Raw genomic sequence first — 27,775 nt, forward strand, 5'->3', positions numbered from 1 at the left:
CTTTGTTTTCTGCAGGGTAGATACCACAAGGGTAGAATTCACCATTCCTTTAAGAGAGAACTGGGCACTACCATTCTTTGCTGTTCAGATAGCAGCCATCACATACCTACTCAGAACTCATTTACAGCCTGTTCAAGAAGTGAGTATTTCTGACAAGTATGACACAGTAAAATTAGTCACAGAAAACTGTCCTGATCTGCAAGAATAAAAGCAAATGGGTGATGCAGTTTCTTTGACAAACAGTTGTTAAGTCATTACGCCTCGATTTGATCAAGTAACTGCTATTTATAGCACAGTAAAACACATATTGCATGTTAATCTAGGGGCTGAAACTGGTTGAGGTCTCACTGTTTTCTTGCAAGTGGTGTTACAGGGATAAAACACAGGCATAAATCAAGAATTCATAACTCTAATAAATGTTCCTTGTCCTCCAAACAGTTATTGCAGTTATAAAACTCATAGTAATGTTTTAAAAGTAGATTTGAAATAAAACCAAATTAAGGTGGGTTTTGGTCGGGTTTGCTGGGGTTTTTGTTTGTTTTGTGTTTTAGTGAAGGAAACTATAAAATTAAATAAAACCTCACTCCCTCCTTCCAGAGACTAACACTTATGGCTGTATTCATAGCAACGTTTCTCTTTAGCCTGACTTGGCAATTTAACCAGTTCATGATGCTGATACAAGCATTGGCATTATTCATACTGGACTGCTTGGACATGCTGCCCACAGCAAAGGTAACTTTATGTTCGGAAATAACCAATTTTTGTGTATTTACTGTCATAAAACTAAGTTTTGGAGGTATTTTACTAACTAGTGGCCTGGATACCCAGAGTAATACAGATTATACACTGTGCATTGTGATTTTATACTGTGAGTGTAAAAATTAATAAACTCTTCTCTGCAAATGTAAGCTGAAGTTAACAGTTAATGTGACAAATCAGCTACATTAAAAGTTGGCAAATTACCAGCTTCATCCTGAATTCTGCCAAAACTGACTGACCACACCACTCTTATTCCATATTAGTTTTCAAAAAGTGCTACTTAAAACTGTTGGAGTTTGTTGGGCTCTTTGACGCTGATTTACACCACTGCTCTAATGCAAGACTGATCTTTATGTCAGGTAAAATGTGTGGTTTGGTACCCCTGTATGAGAAAACCAACAGTTCAGTGTTTGCATTCAGCTGAACAATAGTTTAGCATAGCTCAAAAAGGACTATACTGAACTATTATTAAAAAAGGTGATGTTTGATTGCTGAACTGCACTGAGCCATAACTGTTGAGTCATAGAGACATCAGAGGCTACAGAAACACTTCTTTGACTAGAGAAACTACAAAGCATCTTCCAAAGTATATTAAGTAATTAATGATTTCCTCATGCTGCAATTACTTATTTGTATCTGCTTGATTATAGGATCAGGCTTCCTTAGTTACAACATGGGCATAAAATATTAACCTCACTAGTTCAGGACATAAATATAAAGAGGATGTAGTAATGGCTTTAAATAGGATGATTTAGTGCAATATGATGCATTTTTTGCAAAAATAATAGACGTTGAAATAAATTATAAAACATATTCATAGAAGAGCAACTATGACTGTTAGGTTTTGTAGACATAAAAATCTCTTTATTGTTCCAGGTTACGTGGCTCTATATCATTCAGATTTGTGGATTACTGCTTGTCTGTGTCCTACAGTTCTTTAATTCTATGATTCTTGGATCATTACTTATAAGTTTTAATGCTTCTGTCTTGGTAGCAAGAACAATCCAGGTAGGTACTGAAATATTTTTGTGGTACTAAATAAAGAGTGGATAGGTATCTGTATATATATAGATATGTATATATGTAAATGAGTAATTTTTATGCATTATAACTTTCAATTACTAATACTAATTAGAGGAATTATGTAGTGTAAAGCAGCAAAAACATTGCCTGATCAAATAATGACTTCAATTACAGTAACTGCAGCATAACCAAGCACATCAGACACCATAATTCTGTGATTGCTATTAACATTCATGATTGTGCAAGCAGCAGTTTGGATCCTGCAAAAAATTGCATAAATGGACTTTACACCTGTTTCAGCAGGACTTGGCTTGAATTTATGGATCTGCCTCCAACAAATATTCTGGGAGAACTGGGCACATGTTGAATTCAGCCTGCTGAAATCTCTTTTCTTTCAAAGACTCGAGTTTTTACTGCACTGACAGTTCTCTTTTTTCTGATGCTGACATCAACAACAGTCTCTGACCAGAGTGTGTGATCTTACAGGGCCATTCCTGTTGTCTCTCATTTCTGACCACCTAAAATCAAGACCGTATTTTTTATGGTTAAGACAATGTCTGTGCCTATTCCCAGTTGCCTGTGAGCAGCTCATCTGGATCTGGAGCTTTTAACTGGAAAATTGCTCAAAATCCTTTCAGCTGACAGTTAGAGCCAGAAGACCCTTTTGCCATGTTTAGGTGGAAGATCTAATGAAGAGGTATTTCAAAAGGCACGTGATACTGTTGAAATTAAGGAAATTAATTGTATAAATATAATAGGCCACTACCAAAGGAAGGTTGGTTGACTTCTTCCAAAACTCTGCCACGTCAAGAGCCTGGGGAGCTTTTGTGATGTTGTCCCTTCGGTTTTGTGGAAGAAATATATCTTTATATATTTGTATACATTTTTGCTTACACCAAGCTAATATAATTAGATCCTGATCAGGCCTAGCAGACCAGCTGTTTCAAATAGCCTGTGATGCTTTTGTTCCAAGTATATACAAAAAAAGTACTGAAATTCTAATATTTTCTTCTTTTTAGAAAAATCTAAAAAAGGGTGGCTTGCTTAATAGGCTTGGGAAACTTATCCTTCATGTTCTGTTAGTCTTGTGCTTGACTCTCCTGATAAATAAATTCATCAAGGTAAGTAAATATTTTTTTATGTAGAAAGTTGCAAAATGTATGATGTTAAAAGCTATTTGTTAACCATCTATAGTGATGTCATTAAATAAAAATTGCAGTGAGATTTCACTGCATTTCAGAGACTGCATTCTAGAAATTAAATATTGTTTTGCTAATCTTTTTGATATATGGATTTGAAAACCTCATAAATTAGCACCAAATAATTGGTTTTAACTTGAAGCTCACCTGTAATTTTATAATTTTATAATTTTATAAGTGTAGATTTATATTGCATTCTGATACTGCTGAGCATTTGCATAGTTTTTCATTGAATTTACTTTTCAGTGAATGCAGTTAAATCTGAATGCTTATTCGATTGCAAAGCACCCTTCTCAGTAAGCCTGTGGTGCTCTACAGTTTCATTTAAATGATGAAAAAACCCTGTTTACCTGTGTGACATTTTTGATACTTAAAATATAATTTCCTTTCTTTTTCCCTACTCTATAGAAAATTCTTAATCTTGAGTCAGATGAACATATATTCAAATTTCTGAAAGCAAAATTTGGATTTGGAGCAACAAGGTATGATTTACCTGCAAATCTGCTTTTTTCTTTGTCTTCATTAATGGAAGCCTGCAGGTTGTTCTCATTTAAAATCAGTGTGATAAATCATGAATTTGTACCTCATGTTTGTGTCATATTTTCCCTTACAATAATCTGCACAACTGCAGCTTTATAATTTCTTGTGAGAAAAGCAAACTTTGATCCTTTTTGACATCAAATTACGCCATACCTGTTGACAAGGATTATTCTCTCTTCTTTAGAGATTTTGATGCCAACCTGTATCTTTGTGAAGAAGCTTTTGGTTTATTACCATTAAACACCTTTTCAAGACTCTCGGATACGTTACTTTTTTACGTTTACGTATTTGTTCTCTTCCTTATGGCAGTGGCAGCTGTAATTGTTGCCTTTAGGAACCTCAGGTAATGTACAACTTTAAGATAATTCACGTTTTTATCAATTTTCTCATCTTCAAATGGCTCAGGAACTGACAGTTGAATACAGCAGCTACCAGTATTACTTCCACAGGTACTGAGGAAACAGTAGGATGTCTGATAGAGAGATCAGGCAGAACAGTAACATCCTATTAAAGCTAAAAGTGTAAACTTCCCTTCAAGCTCTTTGGATTGCTGTTAGGGTTTTGCAGTATGTGTAGGGTTGGTTGGGTTTGGGAGGGGAAGCAGGAGAAAGGTGTAAAGCACTCCCAGCTGTGCATCACTGCTGGCAGTTCCCACAGCTGATCTGTAGGATTCTGAGGTATTTAGAGAACACTGGAAGAAAAATTAGACAGAATTGCTATTAAAACAAAAAAAGGTAAATGGTTCATTATAGACCTCTCAGTTTTATAGGTACAATCTGGGCTGCAGTTAGAAGGGAGGATATAAAACTTGATTAAGCAAAAATTCAAGGAGCGTCATGTAACTAATGCCAGTCATCATAGATTTTAGGGAAGACAGGGTAAAAGAGAAAGGGAGGAGGTGGCAGAAAGAGAGGGCAAGTATCTAAGACATTCTGAAACTATTTTGTGACAGTTGTGAAGTGAGTCATCTGTAAATCATTTTGGTACTATTCAACCAGCCTCTTAAAAAACTTTCTGCACCAATTTTAAATTTTAAAAACAAAGAAAATACTCTGCTGCTCTTATTTTCTGTAATCCTAGATGTAATCACAAACATCACCCTAACTTTTAACACTTTCCAGTTATCTCAGTTATCCCCTGCCTGAAAAGAACAGGGGAAGACCTCACACATTTAAGCATATTTTTTTTCCTTTAATGGGCCTTCCACATACATTCACAAGACCAGCCACCTCAAGCAACAACCAGTCCTTTCAAAACTGATTTGCTCTAAATCTACTTCCAATCTGTGGCTTTATTAGCATCCAGATATGCCAGCACAACCCCACAAATCACAGTTAAATTCTTCACTCTCATCTAAGCCCTGTGAACCTCATGGGAGTAGCTACTTCAAGCAAGAAGCCAAGCTTGCCTTTCTGTAAACAGTTTTATCTCACTCTAATCCAGCTCATTTAAACTCACTGCATTTCCAAAAATCTAGACATGAAAAGAAATACTTGCTGCTACATCAAGTTGGTGGTATCAGGCTTAATGATATCATAGATACAATAGAAGCTTGTGGACTGATAGCAGTAGTATTGCTGTCTAGCATCAGAAGGATTCAATGATTTTTAAAATGCAGATAATGATATGAAATATGTTCAAGAACTTAATATAACACTGTTTCTTTCTTTAATTAGTGGTTCCAATCAAGTCAAGTTAATGGAAAAGATGGAAGAGTGCACAATAACACTGAAGCCTGATGCTGCTTACAGCTTAGTTCACACAGTTCTTTTTGGATGTCTGGCATTAAGCACAATGAGGTATATATTCTTTTAAATTCTACTTGGGGCTTGTTTAGATGATTGAGTGTATTTTTATAAGAGTGTAAAATATGTTGACCACAAACTTGTAGGATCATGAACCTTCTTTCTCTCCCTGGTGTGTTTATACTTGTACACTGAAGCATTTCCCAGAATTCTGCCAAAAAGAGTGTTTGGGAGTTTGGGAACAGATATGTTCTCAAGAGCACATCGCAAAGTGCCAAGTCAGTCTTGTACTCAGTTATTTCAGAGTCCTGAAAGTCCAAGAAAATTGTCTTCAGAACTTCTCTGGACATTGACTGCCCTCATCAAGCAGCTTTAGCAGAGCTCCAGATGCTCATGAAAACCTTGTGTTTTTGCAGAATGAAGTACCTCTGGACATCCCACATGTGTGTGTTTGCATCCTTTGGCCTGTGCAGCACAGAAGTTTGGAAACTTATCCTGAAGTGTGTCCATCTCTACACATCCCAGAGGGTACTTACAGCATTTCATCCAATGGGGTTTGGTCCATATCTAAACCAAATCAAGGCTCACAGCTGAATACTGTTTGTAGTTCTCTTTAACTGGATATCTCTGATGTACATTTGTATAAATTTAGTAAGTAAAATGTATTTTCTACTGGTTTCTGTATTAAACAATTCCATTTGAATACACTAGATGGCAATATAGATGTGGCTATGAAAAATAACCACAATTTTACTAAAAAAGCCACCATATTAAGAAATCCTCAGCAGTTTGAGAAGACCTTTGCAGTCAATTATATTGAATGACAGTGTTTTCCACTTTGTAGAATATAGATTTAAATACATAGATATCAGTCCATCACTTGGGATGGGTCTGTAATTAGGGTTTTACGTGAAAACAAAATCAAAATATGGTCTTAAAATTCAAACTCTAAATTCCACTACATGTTAAGTATTTTACATATCAATACATTAAAAATTAAATCTATTCAAATAAATGTATCATCAGAATAACCAATATTTTTTTCAATTTCTCTTAGGCACAGGTGCTTAAATATTCTATACCAATAATTACGTTACTGTACATTTCATATAAGGTAAGAAAATTTTTTTCTCAGTGTTTTGGCATTTTTTTAAGTTACGTGGAATTTCCTTTTCTCATGAAAGGATGTTGTTTTATTAGTTACTACATGCAAGATTTGTAACTGAATGGGGATAGACTACCTGAAGTGCAAGTACCTTTATGTGTATGGAATTGTGTGTAAAAGATCAGTTGGGCTTATTTGATCCAGAGTAGTTGTTTGTGGATACAAATGTTTGTCTAATTGTATATATGTAAGTCAGCAGGTGTTACTTAAATGCATAATTTTATGGAAATGGGAGTTGTTCTGGTGTTTAATTAAGTTATGGATAATATGCAGATTGTTAAATTGTGTAATGATTCATTGCAGGAAGAAAAGTAATCATAATATTTTATACTGTTGTGCCTCATATGTTTTAAAGTATAGAATTGTTAAGTGTTCAAGTACCTCTCTGGCCAAGCAACAAAATATTATTGTCAAATGCTTAAATGTAAATACATAAAAAATATTTAAATTAATAACATGTACAAGGTTATCAGTCTGTCAGTCTGTCATAGCAGTGAGATTTAGAACATTGATGTAATGGGCAAACCATTTTTTTAATCTGTGTTCACAAGGACAAGAAAATCAGATGCTACTTCGATGGAGCAATTGTTTCTGCAATAAGTAGTCTGAGATGAGAATATTTCTGTTAAATAATAATTCCCTTCAGAGAAACTCAAGATTAATTTCATTATTAAAGTTAGAAAGTCAGTAGTGTAAAGCATAAGAGTCAAGAAAACTGCTAATAGACCTCACTCCAGTTTCCCCCTTTCAAACTGAAACAAAAAGTCAAAAAATACTGTTTTCCATTTAAATTGTCTTATTATTCTCCTAGAAAACTCTTTAGGACTTTTATTTTCCCACTGGGAAGTCATTTACCATTTTCATCATCTATGAATATGACAGAAATAATGCCATTTCTTTTGACATGGGGGATACCAAGAGCATGACATTCTGATAGTCCAATGTGACAGCTAACTAGAAATAATTTTTCTCCCACTCTTCATGAGCAGATGTGAAGTTCCTGAATCCTGTCAGATTCAATTCAGAAGTCAACAGAAATCACTGATTTCATAGGCTTTAGGTCAGTCATTAGTTGTGCTCAGTCTGCCTGAGAAGCGTAATTTTTGTGTTTCTTCTAAATAAAGGAAGTAATTTTTATGGACATGAAAAACACTGTTTTTCAAAGTTCTCAGTGGGAATGAGAAATTCATCACTTGTTTTTTTGTCCTAAGTCAGTTCTTGCAGCTCAGCTGCCAGGGGTGTGGATATTTTTGTGTGTCTTCTCTGCAAAGCTGAAAGAGTTCATGAGAAGCCTGGTGGGCAAAACCTGTCACAGGTTCCCTGTAAATGGTCAGAATAAAAATTCTTACAGAGAGATTCGGAAAGTATCCATTTCTTCTGTGAGAATGTGTTTATATATTCTCTCTTTAAAACTTTATAAACAGGGAAAGGAGATTTTTGTGACAGAGACTTAATTATCTTTCTCCTTTCCAAACAAGAATTTATCTGTTCACACACTGAGTGCTCAGATTGCAGGAGCAGTTTCAATGTACACCACAAAATTAACTGGTCATCATGACTAGTTTTCTGGAATTACTAATGGGGCAGTTCTGTGTTTCACTACTTGTTATGGTTACATTTCTCAGAAGAACTATACTTTAGTGCTGTTCCTCACAATAGGAGTTTTATGGGATTATTAACCTAATCCCAAATAAGATAATAAAGCCTCTTTTGAGGCATGTGGTTACCACAGTCCCAAATACATCACTTGAACAATAATTTATGAAGATAAAAATGCAGCTGTAATTCCACCTATCTTTCAGATTTCAGGTACAGCATGTTTTGACACCTATAAGACATCAGTGTTTCTGTTTACATATGTTCTTCATTAACACAGCGTGAACATCTTCTAGATAAAGTGAAAATGCTGAAATATTTCCTATGCATCCTTTAGCTGTGCTGTAGATAACACAACACATATGATGCAGTACCAAGTATTATTCATATAATTCAGCTTTATCTGCGTTGTATTTAACTTCACAGTAATACTCATCAATTTGTGTTTGTATGCCAGTCATTCCTAAATAAATTGTTGGTACTTAAGGTTAGCACCTGAGTTTCAGCATTCTAATTCCAGGGTTTGCCAAATAATCTTGATTTCTCTTTGCTAGTAAACTATCCATTCATGTAATATCTCTAACTGCATTTTTATCTTCATCATGGCTGAGTCTTTTTGCTCCAGACACATACATTTATTGTAGCACATAGTGCAACATATGCCCATGGTCGGAGCAGTCCCTGGCTGTACTGAACAACTCCCTGTGTGTCCTGTATGTATTTATCCTTCAAACCTAAAGTCTGTAGAAGAAATGACAAAAGAAAGTGTCATGTTTATTTCTATTCTTAGTATCTAATGATTTTTTTCTAAGGAGTTCTTAATTTTCATTCTTAGGCCAACAGTAGCTATAAAGAATGCAGTCGCTATAAAGAATGCTTTTCACTTACATTCAGAGGCCAAAGAGTTAATATACTTTTAAAATTCAAAATAAGTGTCCTTGTATCTGAGAAGTACTGAACTCCCACAGTCATCAGTGGACTGTTGAGCACCTCCAGGTTTTTGGCCAGCACAAAAGTCTCTTTTTCAATTCAGTGATAGCAAGCCTCACTACCAAAATTTTCCTCCAGTGAAACCTGCTTGTACTCACTCAATAATTGCAGTAGTGTGACACTGTGACTTGTAAAACCTCTACAGATGAGCGAATGCCACATAATAGCCCCAGCACTCAGTGGAGGGCAGTGTCCCAGGCTCATTTCCTGTGTCCACCCTGAAGGATCCAAGCTCTCAGAATGTTTAGGTATCCAGGCTAGTTTAGTAATGGAGAGAAGAAATTTTGATCCATTATGAGACTCTACAGTCTCATTTCACAACAGCTTAGTTTATTTACTAATCTCTTGAGAGAGCTTCTGAAAAGCAGAAATATGACTGTGATAGTGCTTCCATACTTGCCAAAGCTGCAGAGTTGTGATGCTGCCATAACTATATTGGTTGTTTCTCAATCTACCAGCCAGTACTACTTGAACAAATGTAAATGTATCAGGTAAACAGTTAAACTAAGAAGTATCTAAATTGGCCCAATTGTATCTCCTGCTCCCCAGTCCTCCTGCATAATTACAGTTGTAGTGAAAGAACGCATGTTTTTGCAAAGGAGCTCAGCAGCACCACTGAACGCTTGGATAAGCATTATATAAATTGGATGATTTATGGCTTTTTAGATTATCAGGTGGGTTTTCTTAACAGTTTTTCTTGTAGCATTTCAGTTTTCAAGCCAGCAATCCGTACTATCTAAAGAAAGCAGGTTTGGAATAGGTTTCACTGTAACATCCTCTGTAGTAAAGACTGAAGCACAGCAATCTGTCATTAGCACTGTCATTATCTCCCTTAATGCTCCCTTCTTCCCTTGACTATTCACTAGCTTAAACAAGAAACCCTTAAATAAATCTTTGTTCCCTTAGCTTTTTTGGGGGGAGGGTTAAGCTTTACAGAATCAGTTTCAATCATTTTTTCTCTGCTCCAGATTCGATTTACGTATTCTTTGTCTGCAGTAAATTTTGAAATGTTTTACCCTGATAGTCTTTTGGTTGGATCAGTTGCCAGCTAAGGGGAAATAATATGTTTCAGCATCCAGAACTCGTTTTGTTCATTCTGTCTTGAGTTTGTTCTATTTTGTTTCCATTATAGTTCTGGCCAGGAATAATGGATGAACTATCAGAGCTGAGAGAATTCTATGACCCAGACACTGTGGAGCTGATGAACTGGATTAAGTAAGAGGATTTTTTCTCTATTTAAGTTAAATGCTATTTGTGTAGATCTAATGTTCTTAGTTATAGTGTTCTCCCTTATTTGTCACAGCTCATCAGTGAACTCTGGTGACCCGTGGAGATAGTTAGGGTGAGTGGGATACCAAGAGGTTGGGATATCAGAGCCCTCCAGACCACTCTGGTTTAGTATCACTGCTGTGTTTCATGTGCCTCAGGGAACCATCTGATTCCATTTACTCCCATAAGTACACATAGTTTTCCCAGCCAAAGAAGGTAAATTGGGATATGTCAAGCTTCTTTCATCATATTTAGCTACCTCTGTACATTAATAGACCTTTACAGTGAAATCGATTTAATTTTGTCCCCCCAACTTGGTGTCCTTCTCAACTTTATAATGGTAAAAAGCATGGATGTACAATGGTAGGACTGGAAAATTTGTACTCTGCAGTCTGTTTCTTGAGCTTTAAAACAATATAAATTGTTTATATTTGTTAGTATTAATCCCAACAAGCCTTCTAAACTGCAAACAAAATATTTGTAATTGAACTTGAACTTGTCGCAGCTAAGCATAGGTGCAAAGTCTTTTTCAGGAATTTATCATTCCAACCCCCCCTCATCACTTCTGCTTTCTCACAGAGCACAGGAAGGTATTTGCACAGGAAGGTGCAAACAGTTTGTAGTACTGCATGTGGAAGGGCTGAGAAAAGAGGCCAGGTAGGATGTTCCCTGGAGGGCTGTGAATTCAAGGGGTATGTTCTCTATTAACATGCAGCAACCACTGAAAACTTTCAGGCTAAGTTCTTAACAGGGAGATTCCTGAGACTTGTATTTATTTGGAACTCTGACAGTGATTTTTTAAAAAGAAAGTCAGTTTCATATTCTGGAGGAAAACATTCTGAAATCTGAATTTAACATAATAATAATTATAAACAACTGTTTGGAGTATTTCCTTCATATGCCATGAACTTCAGTGAAACCAGTCACCCAACCTATTCTATCCACAGCAACATTACACTCCATAATGTTGTATTTCTTTAATTCATAAACTAGAAGGAGTAATTCAGAAGTAAAATATATTACAAGCCTTCACTGACTTATTTTGAAAGCAGGCCAGGTTTTTTTGCATCATTTAGAATCCTTGCAGCCTTATTGACATGTTTTTGTGACAAATGTTTACCAGCCAGTTCCATTTAGCACTACTGTTTTATTAAAAGATGGTAAATGTCTGATAGTTCAGGTCTCCTGTGTACAATATATAGAGTTATATATAGATTTATACATAAAATATGCATGTGGAGTTATTCCCAGCCATGAACTGGATTTGACTGGCTCCGGTGAGAATAATGTTTCATGTGTTCTTAGTGCTGAGAATGCTAAACTGGTGCTTCTCCTCTCTTCATTTTAAGTCATGACAGACAATCACAGAGGGAATTTTTTTTACTTAGAATTTATTGTGTTTAGAAATATTATTCCTGTAAAGAAGAGTTAATTATCTGTGCTTTAAATACCAGTCAACAAAATTTATGATAAATTTCTCAAAGTGGGACAGATTTTCTTAAGTTTTGGCGTGTAAGAGAAATATGTTACTGTACCAACACTTGATAGTTGTGCTGTAGTTAATGGCCTGTCAAGGCTGGTGTCAGGAGCTAATCATTCATTATTAAAACTCAGTATGAAAATCTCTTAATTTGTCATGTATAGCAGTGAATTAGGAATAACTCATCTGTCTTGCAATCTCTCCACAACAAGAAAACCCTTCTGTCTACCAAGTTCTAAATGCATATTAACTTGTCCAAGTACACAAACTGAATAATGACCAACTATTAGTCTGTCCACTGGGAAGTGTCTGCAGATGTATTACTTACTTTTCCCCTTACTCAAGTTGCCATAGCATTTTCAGGAAGATCTAGTGGTTTATGTCTGTGCAGTTGCAGAGCACGGGTTTTTTACAAAATGATCTCTCATATCCCAGTCTCTGCTTTTTCCTACCCACCACCTCATTTTCTTAGCTTTTTTTTCTTTCAAAAAAAAAAGAAGGACCTGCCAATGCCCCAGGGATAGTTCACAGCTCTCTGTTCCCTGCTGGGAGGTACATTAAAATTCTTAGTTTTGGTCTTTCTCCCTAAGACAACAGGAACAACATGCTCATTTGTGAGATGGGGAAGAATATCAGTAGAATGAGCAAATCAATAGCGTGAACTTCCCTACTCTGTTTACTTCTGGTAAGTGCTAAAGAAGAAACGTCTTCTGCCTTTAAAGGGGAAATCTGTCTAGAATTGTGGAATATTTCCTAAGCAGTTGCCAAAAATCCTAGAAAAACTTCTTAGAAATCTCAGGCAACAGCCAAAACAGTGGAAAAGTTGATTGAGCCTGAGATTCAGCAGAGCATAGTTGGATGTCAACTGTACTTGAACCAGGTGTGGGGGACAAGCAGGCAAATTTGTACATTAGTGGAAACCCCACAAAGTTCTAAAAGGCTCCTAAGGTTATGGAAATGAAATACCCGTGTTTCAGTGGTGGTTCTTTCATTTAGTACTTTTTATTAATTTATATTAGTGGCTATATTTTAATTTCAAACCAGTTAAAAATTTTAACTCATCTCTGTTATTTTCCTGCCTGATTTTCAAGGGTAATCACACTGAAATCAACACATATCCCAGACTTTAAAGGCAATATTACACCTTTTTTTTTTTAATTGTTGTTCTTAAATTCTTGGGCTTATCCTTTGTCATTGACTGATTTGTCAGTAAAATTTAGGCACGAACTTGACAGTGCCTAAGAACTAGGTTTCCACCAACTGTGTAGGTGCATTCCTTTATGTGAGCAAAATCTGCATGCATAAAATTGAGGCTGGGACTAACAAAAATGCATCTTGTTGCTTTTTCTTTGTGGCTGTCGTTTTCCATTTTTGCAATTTTCAGTCTCTCCAAACCAGAGGGAAAAAAAAGAACCACGACAGTATGACTGAATATGCTTTACTGCCTATCACCTCCAGCTAAACCTGTGATATTTTATTATAGCACTCTGCAAATAAAAAGAGTTTATTTTAAAGAAAAAGAAAAATCTATCATAGTGTATTTAAGAACCCCTCCTCAGAATCTCCTTTTCTCAAAGCCTTTTACTTTGTAGATTCATATCAGACTCAAGCACTAGTAAAGGAATAATCTGAGGCTGGTCAGATTTTATGGCTTTGAAAGGCAACTACAGGGTCCATCTCTGGAGGAGTTTTAGTAGAAATACCCATTTTATTTCTAATGGTGCAACCTGTAATTGCAATGTTGGCTGTTTCTTCCTTAGTGCTGCCTTAAAACCAGCTCACAATAATTTCTTAGCAGTTTAAGAGAAAGTATTACTACGACTTTCAGAGTCTGTGCAAGTACTTCCTGTAAAACCTTTTTATTTTTAATGAGTTATTCTTTAGAATTTATATAATTCTCTAAATTCTTAAGTGTAGGTAAAGAAAAGCTTCCTGCAATATAATATAGTGCTTAGTTTACCCATTAGTTCAGCTGTAATTAACTTGTTGAAAGCTTAGAGCTTCAAAAATAAATGAGATTATTTGTTCAAAATGCCATCAGGTCTGCTTGGAATGGCATTTAAATTATATAATGTAAATCAGTTTGACCTGTAAGTCCTTGTCATTATTTAGTGACATTTCCTAGAGAATAAATTGTTTGCAGGTTGGGCAGTGTGGTATGGAGCTTGGCAGAGAGCTATAAAACAAATTATCCTTTCATTTTATACATCATTTGCTCAGACAGTTGTAAAAATTGCTTCGTTTCTGTGTAATAGAGAAGTGTCATTCAGTGGTTTGCAGCACAATGGGTGCAGTGGGTGCAGAGCAATGCAGTTAGTGCCTGGCTCAGACAGGGGCATAGGGGAAAGAGCTTCCATGGAATGTGGAAGTCATCCTATCCCTGGGAAGTGCTCCAGCTGTTGGTCTGGAAACATCTGAGCTGGCCCAGTAAAATATGTACAGTGATATGTCTGAAGGAGTATAATTGTCTAAGACTTGAAACGTGTAAATCTGAGCCTCAGGGAAACATCTGCCTTCACCTGGAACACCAGAGTTTAAACTCCATCCAGGACCAGAGCACATAAGCCAGTTGTTAGAAAAGGGAGGGTCACGAGGTTGCTTTTAAGGTACAGGGAGGAGTGCTGGCAAAACTCTTACTACCTGGTAAATAAAGAATGCACTCAGCCCTTCTGGGCAGGAGTGAATGTTTTTGGACAGGGGAGGAATGGAGCCCTGCATCTTCTACATGATCCATCTTCTGAGGGGAGACCTCATCAGAGTCTGCAGCTTCCTTACCAGGGCCAGCACCAATCTCTGCTCTCTGTGACCAGGGACAGGACCCGAGGGAACGGCTGGAGCTGTGCTAGGGGAGGTTTAGGCTGGATATCAGGGTAAGGTTCTTCCCCCAGAGGGTGGTTGGGCACTGCCCAGGCTCCCCAGGGCAGTGGGCACAGCCCCAAGGCTGCCAGAGCTCCAGGAGGGTTTGGACAACGTTCTCAGGGACAGGGTGGGATTGTTGAGGTGTCTGTGCAGGGCCAGGGGTTGGACTGGATGATCCTTGTGGGTCCCTTCCAAGTCAGGGTATTTTGTGATTCTACATTTTTTACAAGCATTTTTACAAGTTATGGATAAGGGGCACTCACCATTTCCTTTAGCCTTCTTTTTAAAGAAAAGAGGCTGCAGGCTGGTTTGGCTTTTTTTGTTGTTTGCTTGTTTTCCTGTGGTTTTGCCTTTGGTACTTGTTGGGGGGGCTGTATGAGTGTGTTTAAGGAAGTTTGAGTCTGCTAGAGAGACCATTATAATGCCAATTTGCAATCCGAGGTGCAGGGTTGCCTTGGTAAGGCCAAGGTAGGAGCTAAGTACTGCAGAGCATTTTAAAATTTGAACTAATCTTGAACAAACACAGAAACCATTTTATCACACTAGAAGTTGCCCTGCCAAGGCATCAACATGGAAATATGTTGAAGATGCTTTGAGAATCATCTTTTTTTCAGGTGTCTAAGCTGTACCCAGTCCCTCTGAGTTTAGCCCATGTCCTTTGCAGCTTAGCCTAAAGACTTGTGCTTTCCTGCAGATTCAGGGATGAGTCCTGGCTGACAGCCTGTCAGGGCCATTACATTAGCATAAATTCTAACAGGAGTTCATTTCTTTTAGTGAAACATTTACTTCACGACACTTGTAACTTTGAATATTTTAAGCAAAAAAAAAAAATTTTTAAGAGATTAAATATTTTCAGACTTTAAAATGAAACTGGTTTTCTAAAGTGCTGAAGAACTAGTCGATCAGTAAAGTTAAACTGGCCTATTAAAAATACTGTCTCTGGCCTTCCTAGATGAGATTAATGTACCAGTGCAAAAATTCCTTGGAAGGGTTTGTAATTATTAATTCATTTGCTAAGCATAATCTCTTGAAAGGCGATAATAAAATTTAATACTTGTCTCTCAACATTCCCAAGCCGATCATGGAGCTTAAAGACGACTGACTTTAGAGCTGCAGTTTCCAAAGGCTCCCTGAAGTGCACCCAAAGTTACCTGGGTACTAGAGGTGCCATATATGCATGCACAGGGATGTTAGGCAACTATTCACACTCTAATTTCATTTTACTCCATCTGATGTGTACTTCTTTCTGCTGTTGTAGTCTTCATAGACCTTTCCACGGAAATGTGCCTACTAAGGACTAGAAAACACTGATGACCCGTTTTAATTAGCCTGATTATAGGAGTGTCTACTGCCTGGAATTTTTACTTTTCTTTCTGCTATGCCCTTCTCTTGTGTCTTTACATACATTTTAGATTGTGAACTTGTTGGGGGGAAGGTGAGCAAAACCAGTTTTCTCATTACGGGTATTGAAACAATCCTAAAATACCAAGGCTGCTATTTAGATAACAATTCTAGACATTGGCTTGGAATTTCAGAGATCACAGTACCAGTAAGTGCCAGCATTTCTATCTGGCATCTTCTGCATCTTCCCCTGCCCCAAGCCTCAGCATAACAGTTTTCTTTCCAAGTGAATGGTGAATGCCAGGAGAAGAACAGGAAATTTTACCATTCAGAATAAATAATCCATTTTATATAAAGTACCTCTATATATCACACAGAAATCTAAGTCACAATAAGTTTTCTGAAATATTAAGAGAATTAGAATGTAGAATTTATCAGTATTCAAAGGCTTTATGAACCTATGAAATACAGAAATAATTTGAAATTTTCAGGATCATGTTTTCCTTAAATTTCCTCATCATGCTTAGTGAATTTTTTATTTGCAGTTAGAGTATTATCATGATTTATCCACTTTATCCCCTATATTTGAACAAAACACAGTTGCTTGAACAGATTACTCCCTGAACAGAGGCAGAAAAATATTTTTGCAGTCTTTTTTTTCCTTCTGATCTGTCACAAGCATTGCAAAAAACACCCCTACAGAGACTTCCTCAGACTTATCAACGTTTGTTTAGGTCAAACACTCCAAACACAGCAGTGTTTGCTGGGAGCATGCAGCTATTAGCAGGAGTCAAACTGTGCACTGGACGGACCTTAACTAACCATCCCCATTATGAGGATAAGAATCTGAGGGAGAGAACAAAGCAGGTAAGAGTGTTCTGATTGTTTAAGCTAATTCTTGTCCATGTCAGTGGCTCCACTCCAGAAAACAAACATCCTCTCTAACAGCACATTGCAAATGGCATCAGGTGCTTTACTTGCTGAGGTAATTCACTGTCAGACACAGGCCCAGGATTTACCTGCTTCTGTGAAACTCCTACTTTGGGCATCTGCTGACTCACCCCTGGCAGCTGGAGTGTGTCTGAACTGCTGTGCCTGGGTACTCGGCTAGTCCTGAGGGCACTGGTTTGGGTTCTGTTGGCATCAGTAGATCCTGGTGCCCAGCTAGCCCATTAAACCCACGTGGAGCATTTCCTGATTTGCCTGATCCTCCCTTCAGTTCCCAGACCAGCACAACACATTTTAGATAGAAACCACCCTGAGAAAATCCATACAGAGCTGGGGACTCTGTTTTCATCTACCCTTTCCTGTAACTTAGACATTCCCCCAGTCTGCCAGCACCATCCAGTGTTGCATAATCAGCAGCAGTTCTGTTCTGTCTCCAAGTAGCCATAACACACAAACTCCAAGTGGCTGCTGAATAAAGCATTTATATATTGTTTTTATAATAGTTAATTCAAATCACATGCTTTCTCGATCTCAGTTCTTTCTGAGCCAACAAAGAAACAGTGGCAGTGTCATGTGTCTTAGAGCTTAGATTTCCTGTTTTCTAGATTTATCAGATCTATGCCAAGCGATCTCCTGAGGACGTGCACGGAATCCTGCGGTCCTTTGGCACGGACTATGTGATCCTGGAGGACAGCATTTGTTATGAGAGGAGGCACAGCAGAGGCTGCCGCTTACGGGACCTGCTTGATGTAGCCAATGGCCACGTAAGTGTTGGAGACAAGATTTAGAAACAAAATGAATTTCGCTTGACTTCTTTTTGAAATGCTCTTATGGTCTGAAGTAGCTCTGTGGGAAGGAAAATCTAATGATGCCTTTAGACATTCTCAAAATGGCCACACTGAACGTTGTTTTTAATAGTATTTGAGAATAAAAAAGGGGGGATTCATCCTGGGCAGAATAAGTAATCACTTCCTGATGAGCTTCAGGTTTGCAGTACTCAAACAGTGTTTCCTTGAAAAGTCTAAATCACTCCAGAGCTTCAGTTCCCTCAGGAGCAGTGGGTGGTTGTGTTACTGCTCTGTGCCAGGGGAGTTCTCAAGATGAAACCAGAGCAGACTGAACAAGCCAAAGCAGATATGGACCTCTGACAAACCAGCTTTATCGATGCAGAGATGATGCTATAAATCTTACTCATTTAAAGCTCTTTCCTGCCTCCCACTTGTTTCATACTGTTAACAAACCTGGCCAGCCTGACCCTCTGAGTGTATTGTCAAGATTGTTTTTAACTTGTTATTGCCTGTAACTGTGAACTGGCTAAAGATATTTCACACATCTGTTCCATTTCATTACAGATCATGGATGGTTTGGGAGAGAACGCACCCGATTTGAAACCTGCGTTGTATCCTCGCTTCTGTGAGGAAATTAAGAAAAACCTTCCTTCTTACACCACACACTTCACCAGAGTGTTTCAAAACAAAACATTCCATGTTTACAAACTTGCCAAGCATAAATAACGTTTCCAACCATGGCTTCAAGGTCAGTATTTTACTGCTAGGACCCACTTTAGGCATTGCAGATGAAGTTTACAAACAGGTTACGTTTTTAAGAACATTTTATGTTGATGGTTTCTTGTTTAATTACTGTGATTTTTTTTTTTTAAGACAGATTAGTTTTGATAACATTCCTGATGTTGCCAAATTTTTCATAGATTCATGAATAAATGCTAGCAGGGACCATTTCAGTTATGAATTCTGACCCTCGGAATACTTAGGATATAACTGTTTTCCAGTTTTAACTGATTGGAAGACAAAGGCAGCAGTGTGTGGGAGCACTGCCCAGTGCCAGCCTGTGAATCTGCTCAGCAGTTCACATTTTTACTCTAAAATAATAAAAATTTAGTGAAAGCAGCCCATGCTACTCCTTTTGTGAGTATGCATTATCTTTGTGAATCCTGAAAATGGTCACAAAATGAAATTTTGTCTCACAGTCTGATCCTCTTTGACAGATCCTTTTGCTCTTTCAGTGCCTCTTTTTTGAATTCTTTGGGAATGTGTGCAGATATGAGTTTTGAAGCTTGAGTGTGTGATTGCAGAATCAGTGAGTGCAGATTCAGCAAACAAGTTTGAAGAGTAAAACTTTAATCCTTATCCAGCATTTTTAGTGATCAGAGACATACTGTTTTATAACATTAAGTGTTAAATGATGGACTATTACGTATTTCTAGTGAGACTAAAGGCTGGAGCATGCTTGATACATGTTGCATGTTTGTATCCTTCTAAAGTGCTCAGAACAAACAAAAACCCAAATTTCTCAGTTTGCATTCTCACACCACTCTTTTCTGTATATACTTTCTGAACTCCAGGGGATCCTTTTTCTCCCCATGAGAATCCCAGCAGGATACCAAAATTGAACACTGCCAACCTTACAAAAGAAAAACTCATCCCTAAATCAGCAGAAAAATTCAGTATTTAAAATATGTTCAGCTACTGGAGCTTTGCTTTATGTTATTTCAGACACAAAGCTCTAGATTTTAGCACAAAATCATTGTGTCCTTGCTCTTTATCCTAAAACAGAGACTACAGGTATTTTAAAATACTTGGAAAATTAAGTGAAGCCAGGCCTCTGTGCTGAGAATTTTGTGATTTGTTTGTACCCGTTGTCTTTTTACCAGCCAGAACTTTGTGAATTGTACTGAATTTCTAAATGCTATGGAGGTACATGGCTTTTGCTGTGTTTTAGCACTTCTTTGGTTTTAGATAGAAATTAGAGATTAAATCTGGAAGTCTCACAGTGCTCTCCATCTTGAATTAAGAGATCCACCAGGATCATTTGTTTCTTGTGAAGAACACAACTGTAATAATCAAGTGCCTCTAGGCCCAGGTCGAATTAACATTTGAACACCTATAAGACTGTTTGTGGCCTTGCAAATAACTCAGTTATAGTAATTACCACTGCAATTAATTTCTAATGATGGGAAACTGAAAGTGCTACAGATAGCAAACTCCACATTTAATTTAATCAAGATGTGTAATGAGATTAGCTTTCACAACTGAGCTGGGTTCCAATTCCAAGTGATTTAAGTGTTTTTCCTTTTCAGTTGTACCAAGGTAAATTACCAGAGAGATGGAGATGGTTATGTCATATGCTCAAACAATTTTATATTCAGTAAATACTCATTAAACAATGTTCAACATCTTCCTGCATTTCTCGCTGACACAAAAGGCAAGTGTGCTGTAGTCAGGGTGTGTTAAATCACACACTGACAGGAGCTGGGTTGTTAAACTCAGCAGCTGAAACTCCTGAGTAATTCCTAGCCTGTATCCCTTAATGAGGTTGGAGACCACCGCAGTTTAACATAATACAATAATAAAACATTTTAATCAGTATTAAAACTTTAATTAGGCCTGTAATGATGCATGGCTGTTCTTGCTGCAAGCCCGGGTCAGTGAATCCCTCAATGAGTGCCTTCAGTAATTGAAAACAAGCACAGGAAAGGTAAAGTATGTCTAGGCTGTGCTGGCTTGTTCTAAAATGCAATTGGATCTTTCTGGAATGGTGCAGTAACTTTCTTCTGATAGAGGTGAGGGACTCCCAGGCCCAGTGGTACCCTGTGCTTTTCAGAATTTACTTAAAGGTAATAACTGAGATTAAGAAGTCCTGACTGTAACAATAATTATTTTTAAACAGACTTGGTTCAAAAATGCCATCTCTAATGTTGCCAAAGGAGAAATTTAACCTTTTCATAGAAACTACCAAGTGCACATTGGTTTGGTTTTTAAACAGAAAGACCTATTATCAGAAAGGTTTAACACTAAGGGATATTCCAGGGACAGTAGTGCAGCATTCAGACACCAACCTCCCTAAAACAGTAAATCTAAGAATGCCAAGGAACAAAAGCACTTACCAGAGCTCAGAGGAGCAGAAGGACAGCAACCCAGCCCTGGAGGAGAGAGAATAGCTCTTCCCTGCCCCTGTGTAAGGCTGGCTGGGGAGGCAGGGCCAGCTGGGAAGGGTCAGGGCTGCAGGGAGAGGGGCTGCACCTCCCATTGGCACAGGTGGGTGGTGTTTTAATTGATAATTATTTTATCTACTTCCTGTGTCTTGCTGTGATCTCCATTCACTGCATTAAAAATGTGCAGTTTTTGTTAAAAGAACTCTCATATTCCTGAACGACATCACCCTGATGCACCTTATTTCCAAGTGGTTGCCCTACATCACTGTCCCAGTCAATTAGGGATGATCCACCCCCAGGAACAACCCTCCCGGCAGTGCATGTACCAAGTCTTACTAGCAGTGGGAATGGCAGGGACATGACATGTATGTTCTTGGTGTCCTCAAGGACTTTCAAGCTGCACATTATCAGTGGGACTGTGGTATGAATTACTTTTTTTAGACTGCAGAGGTGAAATGTTATCAAGGAACCAGAATGTTTTTAGGAGAGGAAAAGCCTTTGAGATCCATAAGTGTATTTTCATTTCTTGTTTCAGTGTTCTGCTGGTGAGATCTAACATAGTTATTTTATAATATGTTGTTGTAAAGAGATGTAATGACTATTGTATACTAAATAAATTGTGTAATTTGAAAATCACTTTTTGCTTGTCTTTATGTTGGGAGGGATTGAGAAAGGCCTGGTTAGGGAATCATCTTTGTTTAAGTAGATACTGCGGAAAGCAAAACATTTTTCAGCAGGAAGTTTTGACTTTTCTTGAGCTCATTACATCATGTTTATCACTGACTTTTGGAATCACCTTTGTATTTTAACAGCTTGGGCTTCCTTTCTCTGGTACAAGTTAAAGGTGCCAGCCTTGATTTTCACCAGTCATCACCCAATGCACATTAACTCCACTAGGCCGAGAAAGTTTCTCAATTTAAATAAGTACACTTTGCTTTGACCATTAGGGATCTGCTTGTTTCCATGTTGTAGGTCAAGTTTAGTATTCCTAATGAACAGAAACACATGTTCTTTGGGAGTGAAAAAGTACATTATCACGGGCTTTATGTGAAGTAGGATGTCCTGATGTAGGAGTCTTGTGGCAGGAGAAGTGGGATGTGCAGGGCTGGAGGTGCAACTGCCTGGTGTGGCTTTATCTCCCCTGTGGTGCCCAAGGGGAGTCACAGCCTCCCATGTGCAGGACTCCTCGAAAGGGGGCTTGGGGGAGTTTGTCACCAGTGTTAATTAGGTACAGACTGGACTGCTGTAAGAATAATTTAATTTATGGGACGTGATCTGCACATCCCATTGCGTGTGCTTGCAAAGAAGGGATTCTGGGCTCCAGAGAACCTCCTCATTTAAATCCCCAGGCATGGGTTTTATCATTTCTGTAATTAAGAAAATGCTCAACTTTTCTTCTGCTCACCTAATCCTGCTCCTTTACAGCCATGTTTTCCCTTCTAAACCTGCTGGTCAGTCGGTCAGACTAAGGACAATCAGCTTTCATATGGCTTGGCTTCATGTTATGTACTTGGAACATTATTTTAACAGAGGAACACTACAAAGATTAATGTAGCTGACAGGCAGACAGATTAAATACTAATATCCACGATTATTTAAATTTCAGACCTTAACAAATATTTTATACTAAATAAAATGTTCTTACTACATGTTTAAAGTCTGTAAAGAACACGGAAGAAGATTAATAAAAGTACCAGATTACTGAAAATCCCAGTACCTAGGGACCCAGTGATTTTTTTATTCCATGTTTTTTCTTCCCCCCTGACCCGTTGCACAGCTTTCCATGGGCAGCCAGCTGTTCTCTCCAGGAGCCATGGCAGTGGCTGTGCTGGGATAAGCCTTTTTGTAGAGGCACTGACATATTTGTGTGTGTCTGTGTAAACGCAGAACAAGTGAGGATATGATTTCAGCAATTGCACAGTAATTAAAAGAGCAGCATGCAAATTAAAAGAGATAAATTAAGTGAACTAATTAGTAATCTCTGGAAAGAGGAAGAGTAGGCTTTAATAGGGCATGACAGCTGCAAATGAGTGTGTCCTATTACTGAGATTGTATCGACACAAGTTCCTAGAGCAGCTTTGAAATGTTTCCTGCCCTTTTGTTTTATATTCTGTGTATTCTGGCTGGCTGTGATTACAGAGGCAGCTCCGAGGCTGGGGGTGTTATTATTAATGTTTGGTTACAAATTAGGGCCACAGCTGTAAAGGGGAAGGAAGCAGCAGTACAGCAGCAACATTTGGGAACAGCACTGAGGCATCTCAACCTCAGCAGCTCTGCAGCTGCTCTGTGTGACCCATCTGCCCGTGGGTTTCCCAAGCACCAGGAGACAGTTGTGTTGGTGCTTGTTTTCAGTCTCATCCAGGGACCAGTCCAGTATTTCAGGGCTGGAGTAACAGCTCTGACAACTGGGACCAAGATCTCCACACAGCAGCCTCTGGGAGCCAGGGTAGGCTCTGGCACCCCAGGGAAAACACCTAAGTGGTGACATGTCCTTTGAGTGTGTAACCAGAGCCTGAGTCCAGACCTCAGTTAGAGGCTTTTCAGGCAGCTCAGCACCCATGACTCAAATCTGTGGAAGTATCTGATCAAAACTGAGAAAGAAATAATTCAAGAGTCCACACTTCACTCGACCTTACATACAAGCAAGGCAGAGACACTCTGCACAGAAGGCTGGTTTATTATTTATATGGTGCCTTAGATAGACAGGACACTTCACAGGCAAGTGAAGTCAGTCTTGGCCCCAAGGAGCTTACAGGCTAAATTAAATTAAAACCAGCCAAAGCAACAGCATGTCCATAGGTATGGGGAGAACACAATGTATGCAGACAAAATTACTGCTGTTGGGGAAAAGAACAGATTTTTGTGCATAATATAGATCTGCTTCATTTCCCATATCCTGTTCATGAGTGCTGAGATCATGAAATACAGGCACACCAGATTTATGAACACTGCAGGATGTTCCAGCCAAGGTTTCCTCAAAGGCAAACGTGTCAGTAAAATTACAAAATCGTAGGCTCTGCACCTTCTGTGAACTGGAACCACTGGGCATGGGTAAAACTGGGATTTAGCTCTTCCAGATGCAAATGCCCATCATCTGCAGTGTGTAACCAGTGGTTAATGGTGTGCTCAAGATTTTCTAGTGTGTCACAAATGCATGTGAGAACGAGGTACTGTGTGAACATGTCTCATTTGGGCAAGTTAAGGCAGCCTGCAGACAGCATTCACTTACGGTTTATGGTTTTAAATACAGTATAAAAATAAAAGCAAAGCTTCCCAAAACAAACTACTGATGCAACTGTGAGCAAAGCAGTTTTAATGTTTTTTGCAATACATTGTTTCATGCTTTGTTTCAATGAAACAAATTATTAGAATCCAGGATATATCCATATTATCATCTGATAATATATAATGTACATATTATATATAGTTATTATAATAGATATAATTTACATATAATACATAAACAGCACAGCTTAAGATTTTGATCTTGCTGCACTGTACTCCATTTAGCTGTACAAGTGGTCTCAAAAAAAAAAAACTAATTTTGTGGCACCTTCCCTGTGCCGAATATTGTCAAATTTAAGAAAAATCCAGCACAGTAGCTGGACATTAAATGGTCTGAAAAAGGGACTGGTAATTCAGAGCATAATATTCCATCCCCTGCTCCTGCTGTTAGCTTTTACCTGTGTTTCTCTGATCCCAGAGTTTTGTTTATCACAGGACTTTATTTTCAGAAGTCCCAGTGGTGTGTGAAGTTCTTTTTGGAAAGACCTTCATTCTTCTGACATCCTAAAGACAGGACAGTTCCAAGGGATGCAGAGATTTTTCTTCACTGGAAATGCATCTGTGTTCCCAGTCAGCTCCTCCTGGCATGGCATTACTTGGCTCCAATTGTAGCTGGTCAGTGTTTCTATGGAACAGGCAGTGTCAGCCTCAAACCTAATTCCTGCAATGCTTCTGTCAAAGGAGGTTCAGAAAAACGTAGGGACACGATTGCAGATGCAATTGCACAGTTCAGGCTGAGTTACTACTGAGAGATCATGGTGAACTGCAGGGTTTGCTACTGAAATTCCTACCTGTCCTTTTCCTTAGGAAAAGCATTTAGTTGCAGGCAGCTGGCTGGATGTGTTGTGCCTAAAACCAGCTTCTGTATTTGTATGACAGGATAAAGAAATTCCATTATGTTATAACTGGAGTTCAAACCACCATCCATCTGTTCATTCCTTTACCTGGATCTGTGGACTCTCACCTGCAGGATGTTCAGTGAGCAGGAGCTCTCACTGGGCTCACTTCAGGAAACAAGAGGGATATAATACAACAGGGACTTGATTTGCACAACAAGACGACAATGTGCTTTTCATCTTCAAATAACTGCTAAAGCACCGACTGAAGCAGCACTCCCAGCACACTTCCCTCGGGCTCTGAGCACACCTCAGGTTGTGTGCTGGGATCTCTGAGTCCTGTGGTACTTCAGCGACAGAAAAAATTCTGTACTTCTTAACCACTGTATGTGAATGACTAAGTACCCCAACTTCTCCTTTATTCTTCCCATTAAGTTTATATTCAAAAATGTAAACGTTCAGAATGTCCCAAGATTAGCTCCTTCAAACTTTTCAATTCACTGCCAAGTGTGGCTCTTTAGAGAACCTGAATCCCTGTTGTATCAAGTCAAAAAGGGAGGGTAAGGGCAGTACAGAGTAAGAGCATGAAAAACATCACCCTTGCTTCCAAAACTGAAAATAGGAGACTTGGTGATCTACTGGTCTCCTGTATCTCTCTGTGAGTACAGTTCACTCAGCTTTTCAAACTTTGGTCCCCACTCTTTGATGTCATCACAGACTGTTCCTTCCTCCAGCCCAGTGGAGCTCAGGGAGCTCAGGCTGCCGGCTCCCGATCCGGCTCCCTCCGTGCAGAACACCCGGAGCGAGTCCTGGGGCAGGGCCTGGCCGTGCCAGTCAGCTGCTCTGAGCACTCCTGACAGGTACTGACCAAAGTCTGTGCTGGGAAAAGCAGCTCCTGCAGTGGCTGCTGCTGGGGGCTGGCCCTGCGTGCAGGGGGACGCGGCACCGAGGACACCCTTGCGCTGGATTAGGGTTTCTTTCCTCCTGCAGAGGGAATAGGCTGGGCTGGCCTGGAGAGACACCTGCAGCTCTGCCATGTCGTAGGCGTCCTGCAGTGAGAAACCAGTCACAGCAAATTAATATCATCTATAGGTCCCAAAAGTTCATGTTCCAGTGGAAATAAAGAAAGAATGACCCCGAGCCAGTCCATGCAGTGTGAGCACCTGGAGGACTGGGTGTTCAACTGACTCTGCCACCTGCAACACACCTAAGACAGCCAAAACCCAGGAACACCTGTGCAGTCTGCACTGCTATGGTGGGCCAAAATCAAGTCTGATTTCATATCAGAAGCAAAATAAGCATGACAGAAACACCTCAATTTTCGTTCTGAAATTCAGATCTGAGTATCTTACCATCATTAAACATTGACACCAAGTCTGACAGAAGAGGTGAGACAGAATATTCATCAACGGCACGTTAAAGAAATACTCCTGCAGTAGTAGTTCAAACAACACTACTGTGATTTCTGATTGAATTTTATCAATCTGTGGAATAATGGCTGGCTATGTTATATGGAAGTGGCACGACTGTAAAAGCCAAGTAAAACTACCTAGTCCCAAAAAAGTAAATAATTCCCTTCTGGCGCAGCCACAGCAATTGCTGTCTGGGAATTATGCTGCAACTTCTGGCACTAAATCTGTCAATGCCAACAGTTACTTGTGTTCACTGATCAGAATCTTTGTGCCACCTGAAAGAAATAAATGAATCCTGTCCCACAGCATCCTTCACCTTCCTACAACCCAAAGGCTGTGGCTCCGGACAGATATACAGGCCAAAGAAAAATGACAGGCTGTGTGAGACAGAGCTCACTACAGCAAACATGTAATTACTTGTATTGCTAAGACTGTTCACGAACAATCAGTGACTGAGTTGTGGAATCAGACTTCCCACAGATTCCTTTTGTTCTCCCACATGTGGAATTATAAAGTAACCATTTTGTAAGAGATTATCCTAGGTAATCTCAGTGAGCTTCACAGAATTTCAACTGGAGACAGAATGGTCTCGAAAAACCCACCTGCAATCAAGAAGTTGTGCACGTGGCAAGATGGGGATTTGGGACAGGAGCTGCTTACTTCCATTCCTCCAGAAACTAAATACTGCTGGTGATGAACAGTGAGGCCTACAGCACAGATCCCTGCCAGTGAGGCCTACAGCACAGATCCCTGCCTTGGGCACGTTCTAAATAAGTGCCTAAGATCACCCTGAGCGCTGTACAATAGCTCGGCTTCCAGGGGAATCCACAACAGGGCAACTTGTCATCATATGCAATTTAAATGGGAATTTGTTCCAGTACAGACTTGAGGATCACCCCTTCAGTGAACTGGGTGATATTAAAATCATCCTTCACTGCTATTGTTCGTTAAAATGAGACATCTCTTTTGATAATAAACCCTTCTTATCTGTCCATCTACAAACCCAACTCAACCCTTGCCTTTGGGTCCAGAGCTGGCTTTTAACAACGTGTTGAGTTCGGTGTGTACTCAACAGTGCATTGACCTCCTGCAATTTTTATGAACTCCTAATTTCTCTGAGGGACAGTTTTATTTATTTCAGATGCAGAAACTCCTTTGTAAGACAGCCTCTTGTCCCCACAGCCCTACCCTCTGCTAACTTTACAAAACCAAAACTCTCTTGTCCAAGTGCCCTCATGGTCCTTTTGTTAAGGAAACATTAGAACACAGTTAAGGTGGTGTAATTCTGGGTATTTTGGGGGTTGAGTTTTTTTTTAATCTAGACAATCAATTAGGTTTTAGCTTGATAAGTTTTAGCTTGCAATCCCAGCAACTGT

At 38.9% G+C, this 27,775-nt stretch overlaps 2 protein-coding genes across 9 annotated transcripts in view; one reads left to right on the top strand and one right to left on the bottom strand.

The window, feature by feature from the left end:
- Window positions 1-21,502, top strand: part of DPY19L3 (dpy-19 like C-mannosyltransferase 3) — a 33,962-nt gene extending 12,460 nt beyond the window's left edge. For 2 of the 6 annotated variants that reach the window (XM_032701161.1, XM_032701164.1), the window contains 13 exons: window positions 16-139; window positions 598-732; window positions 1,636-1,767; window positions 2,802-2,903; window positions 3,390-3,463; window positions 3,706-3,864; window positions 5,198-5,320; window positions 5,683-5,794; window positions 6,324-6,380; window positions 10,150-10,232; window positions 16,701-16,833; window positions 17,520-17,678; window positions 18,267-21,502. In XM_032701161.1, coding sequence (XP_032557052.1) covers window positions 16-139; window positions 598-732; window positions 1,636-1,767; window positions 2,802-2,903; window positions 3,390-3,463; window positions 3,706-3,864; window positions 5,198-5,320; window positions 5,683-5,794; window positions 6,324-6,380; window positions 10,150-10,232; window positions 16,701-16,833; window positions 17,520-17,678; window positions 18,267-18,428 — 1,555 coding nt within the window. In that variant the 3' untranslated portion in view covers window positions 18,429-21,502. Of the gene's footprint in view, window positions 1-15; window positions 140-597; window positions 733-1,635; window positions 1,768-2,801; window positions 2,904-3,389; window positions 3,464-3,705; window positions 3,865-5,197; window positions 5,321-5,682; window positions 5,795-6,323; window positions 6,381-10,149; window positions 10,233-10,865; window positions 10,944-12,356; window positions 12,452-16,700; window positions 16,834-17,519; window positions 17,679-18,266 lie in introns of those variants that run through there. The other 4 variants (XM_032701162.1, XR_004359462.1, XM_032701165.1 and 1 more) reach the window with 4 other exon arrangements.
- Window positions 21,503-24,076: 2,574 nt separating this feature from the next.
- LOC116793499 (neural-cadherin-like) overlaps window positions 24,077-27,775 on the bottom strand; it is a 61,284-nt gene continuing 57,585 nt past the window's right edge. For all 3 annotated transcript variants that reach the window (XM_032701387.1, XM_032701388.1, XM_032701389.1), the window contains one exon: window positions 24,077-26,036. In XM_032701387.1, coding sequence (XP_032557278.1) covers window positions 25,623-26,036 — 414 coding nt within the window. In that variant the 3' untranslated portion in view covers window positions 24,077-25,622. The remainder of the gene's footprint in view (window positions 26,037-27,775) is intronic.

Source organism: Chiroxiphia lanceolata, chromosome 13 (genome assembly GCF_009829145.1).
Source record: "Chiroxiphia lanceolata isolate bChiLan1 chromosome 13, bChiLan1.pri, whole genome shotgun sequence".
In the NCBI taxonomy this organism is placed as follows: Eukaryota; Metazoa; Chordata; class Aves; order Passeriformes; family Pipridae; genus Chiroxiphia; species Chiroxiphia lanceolata.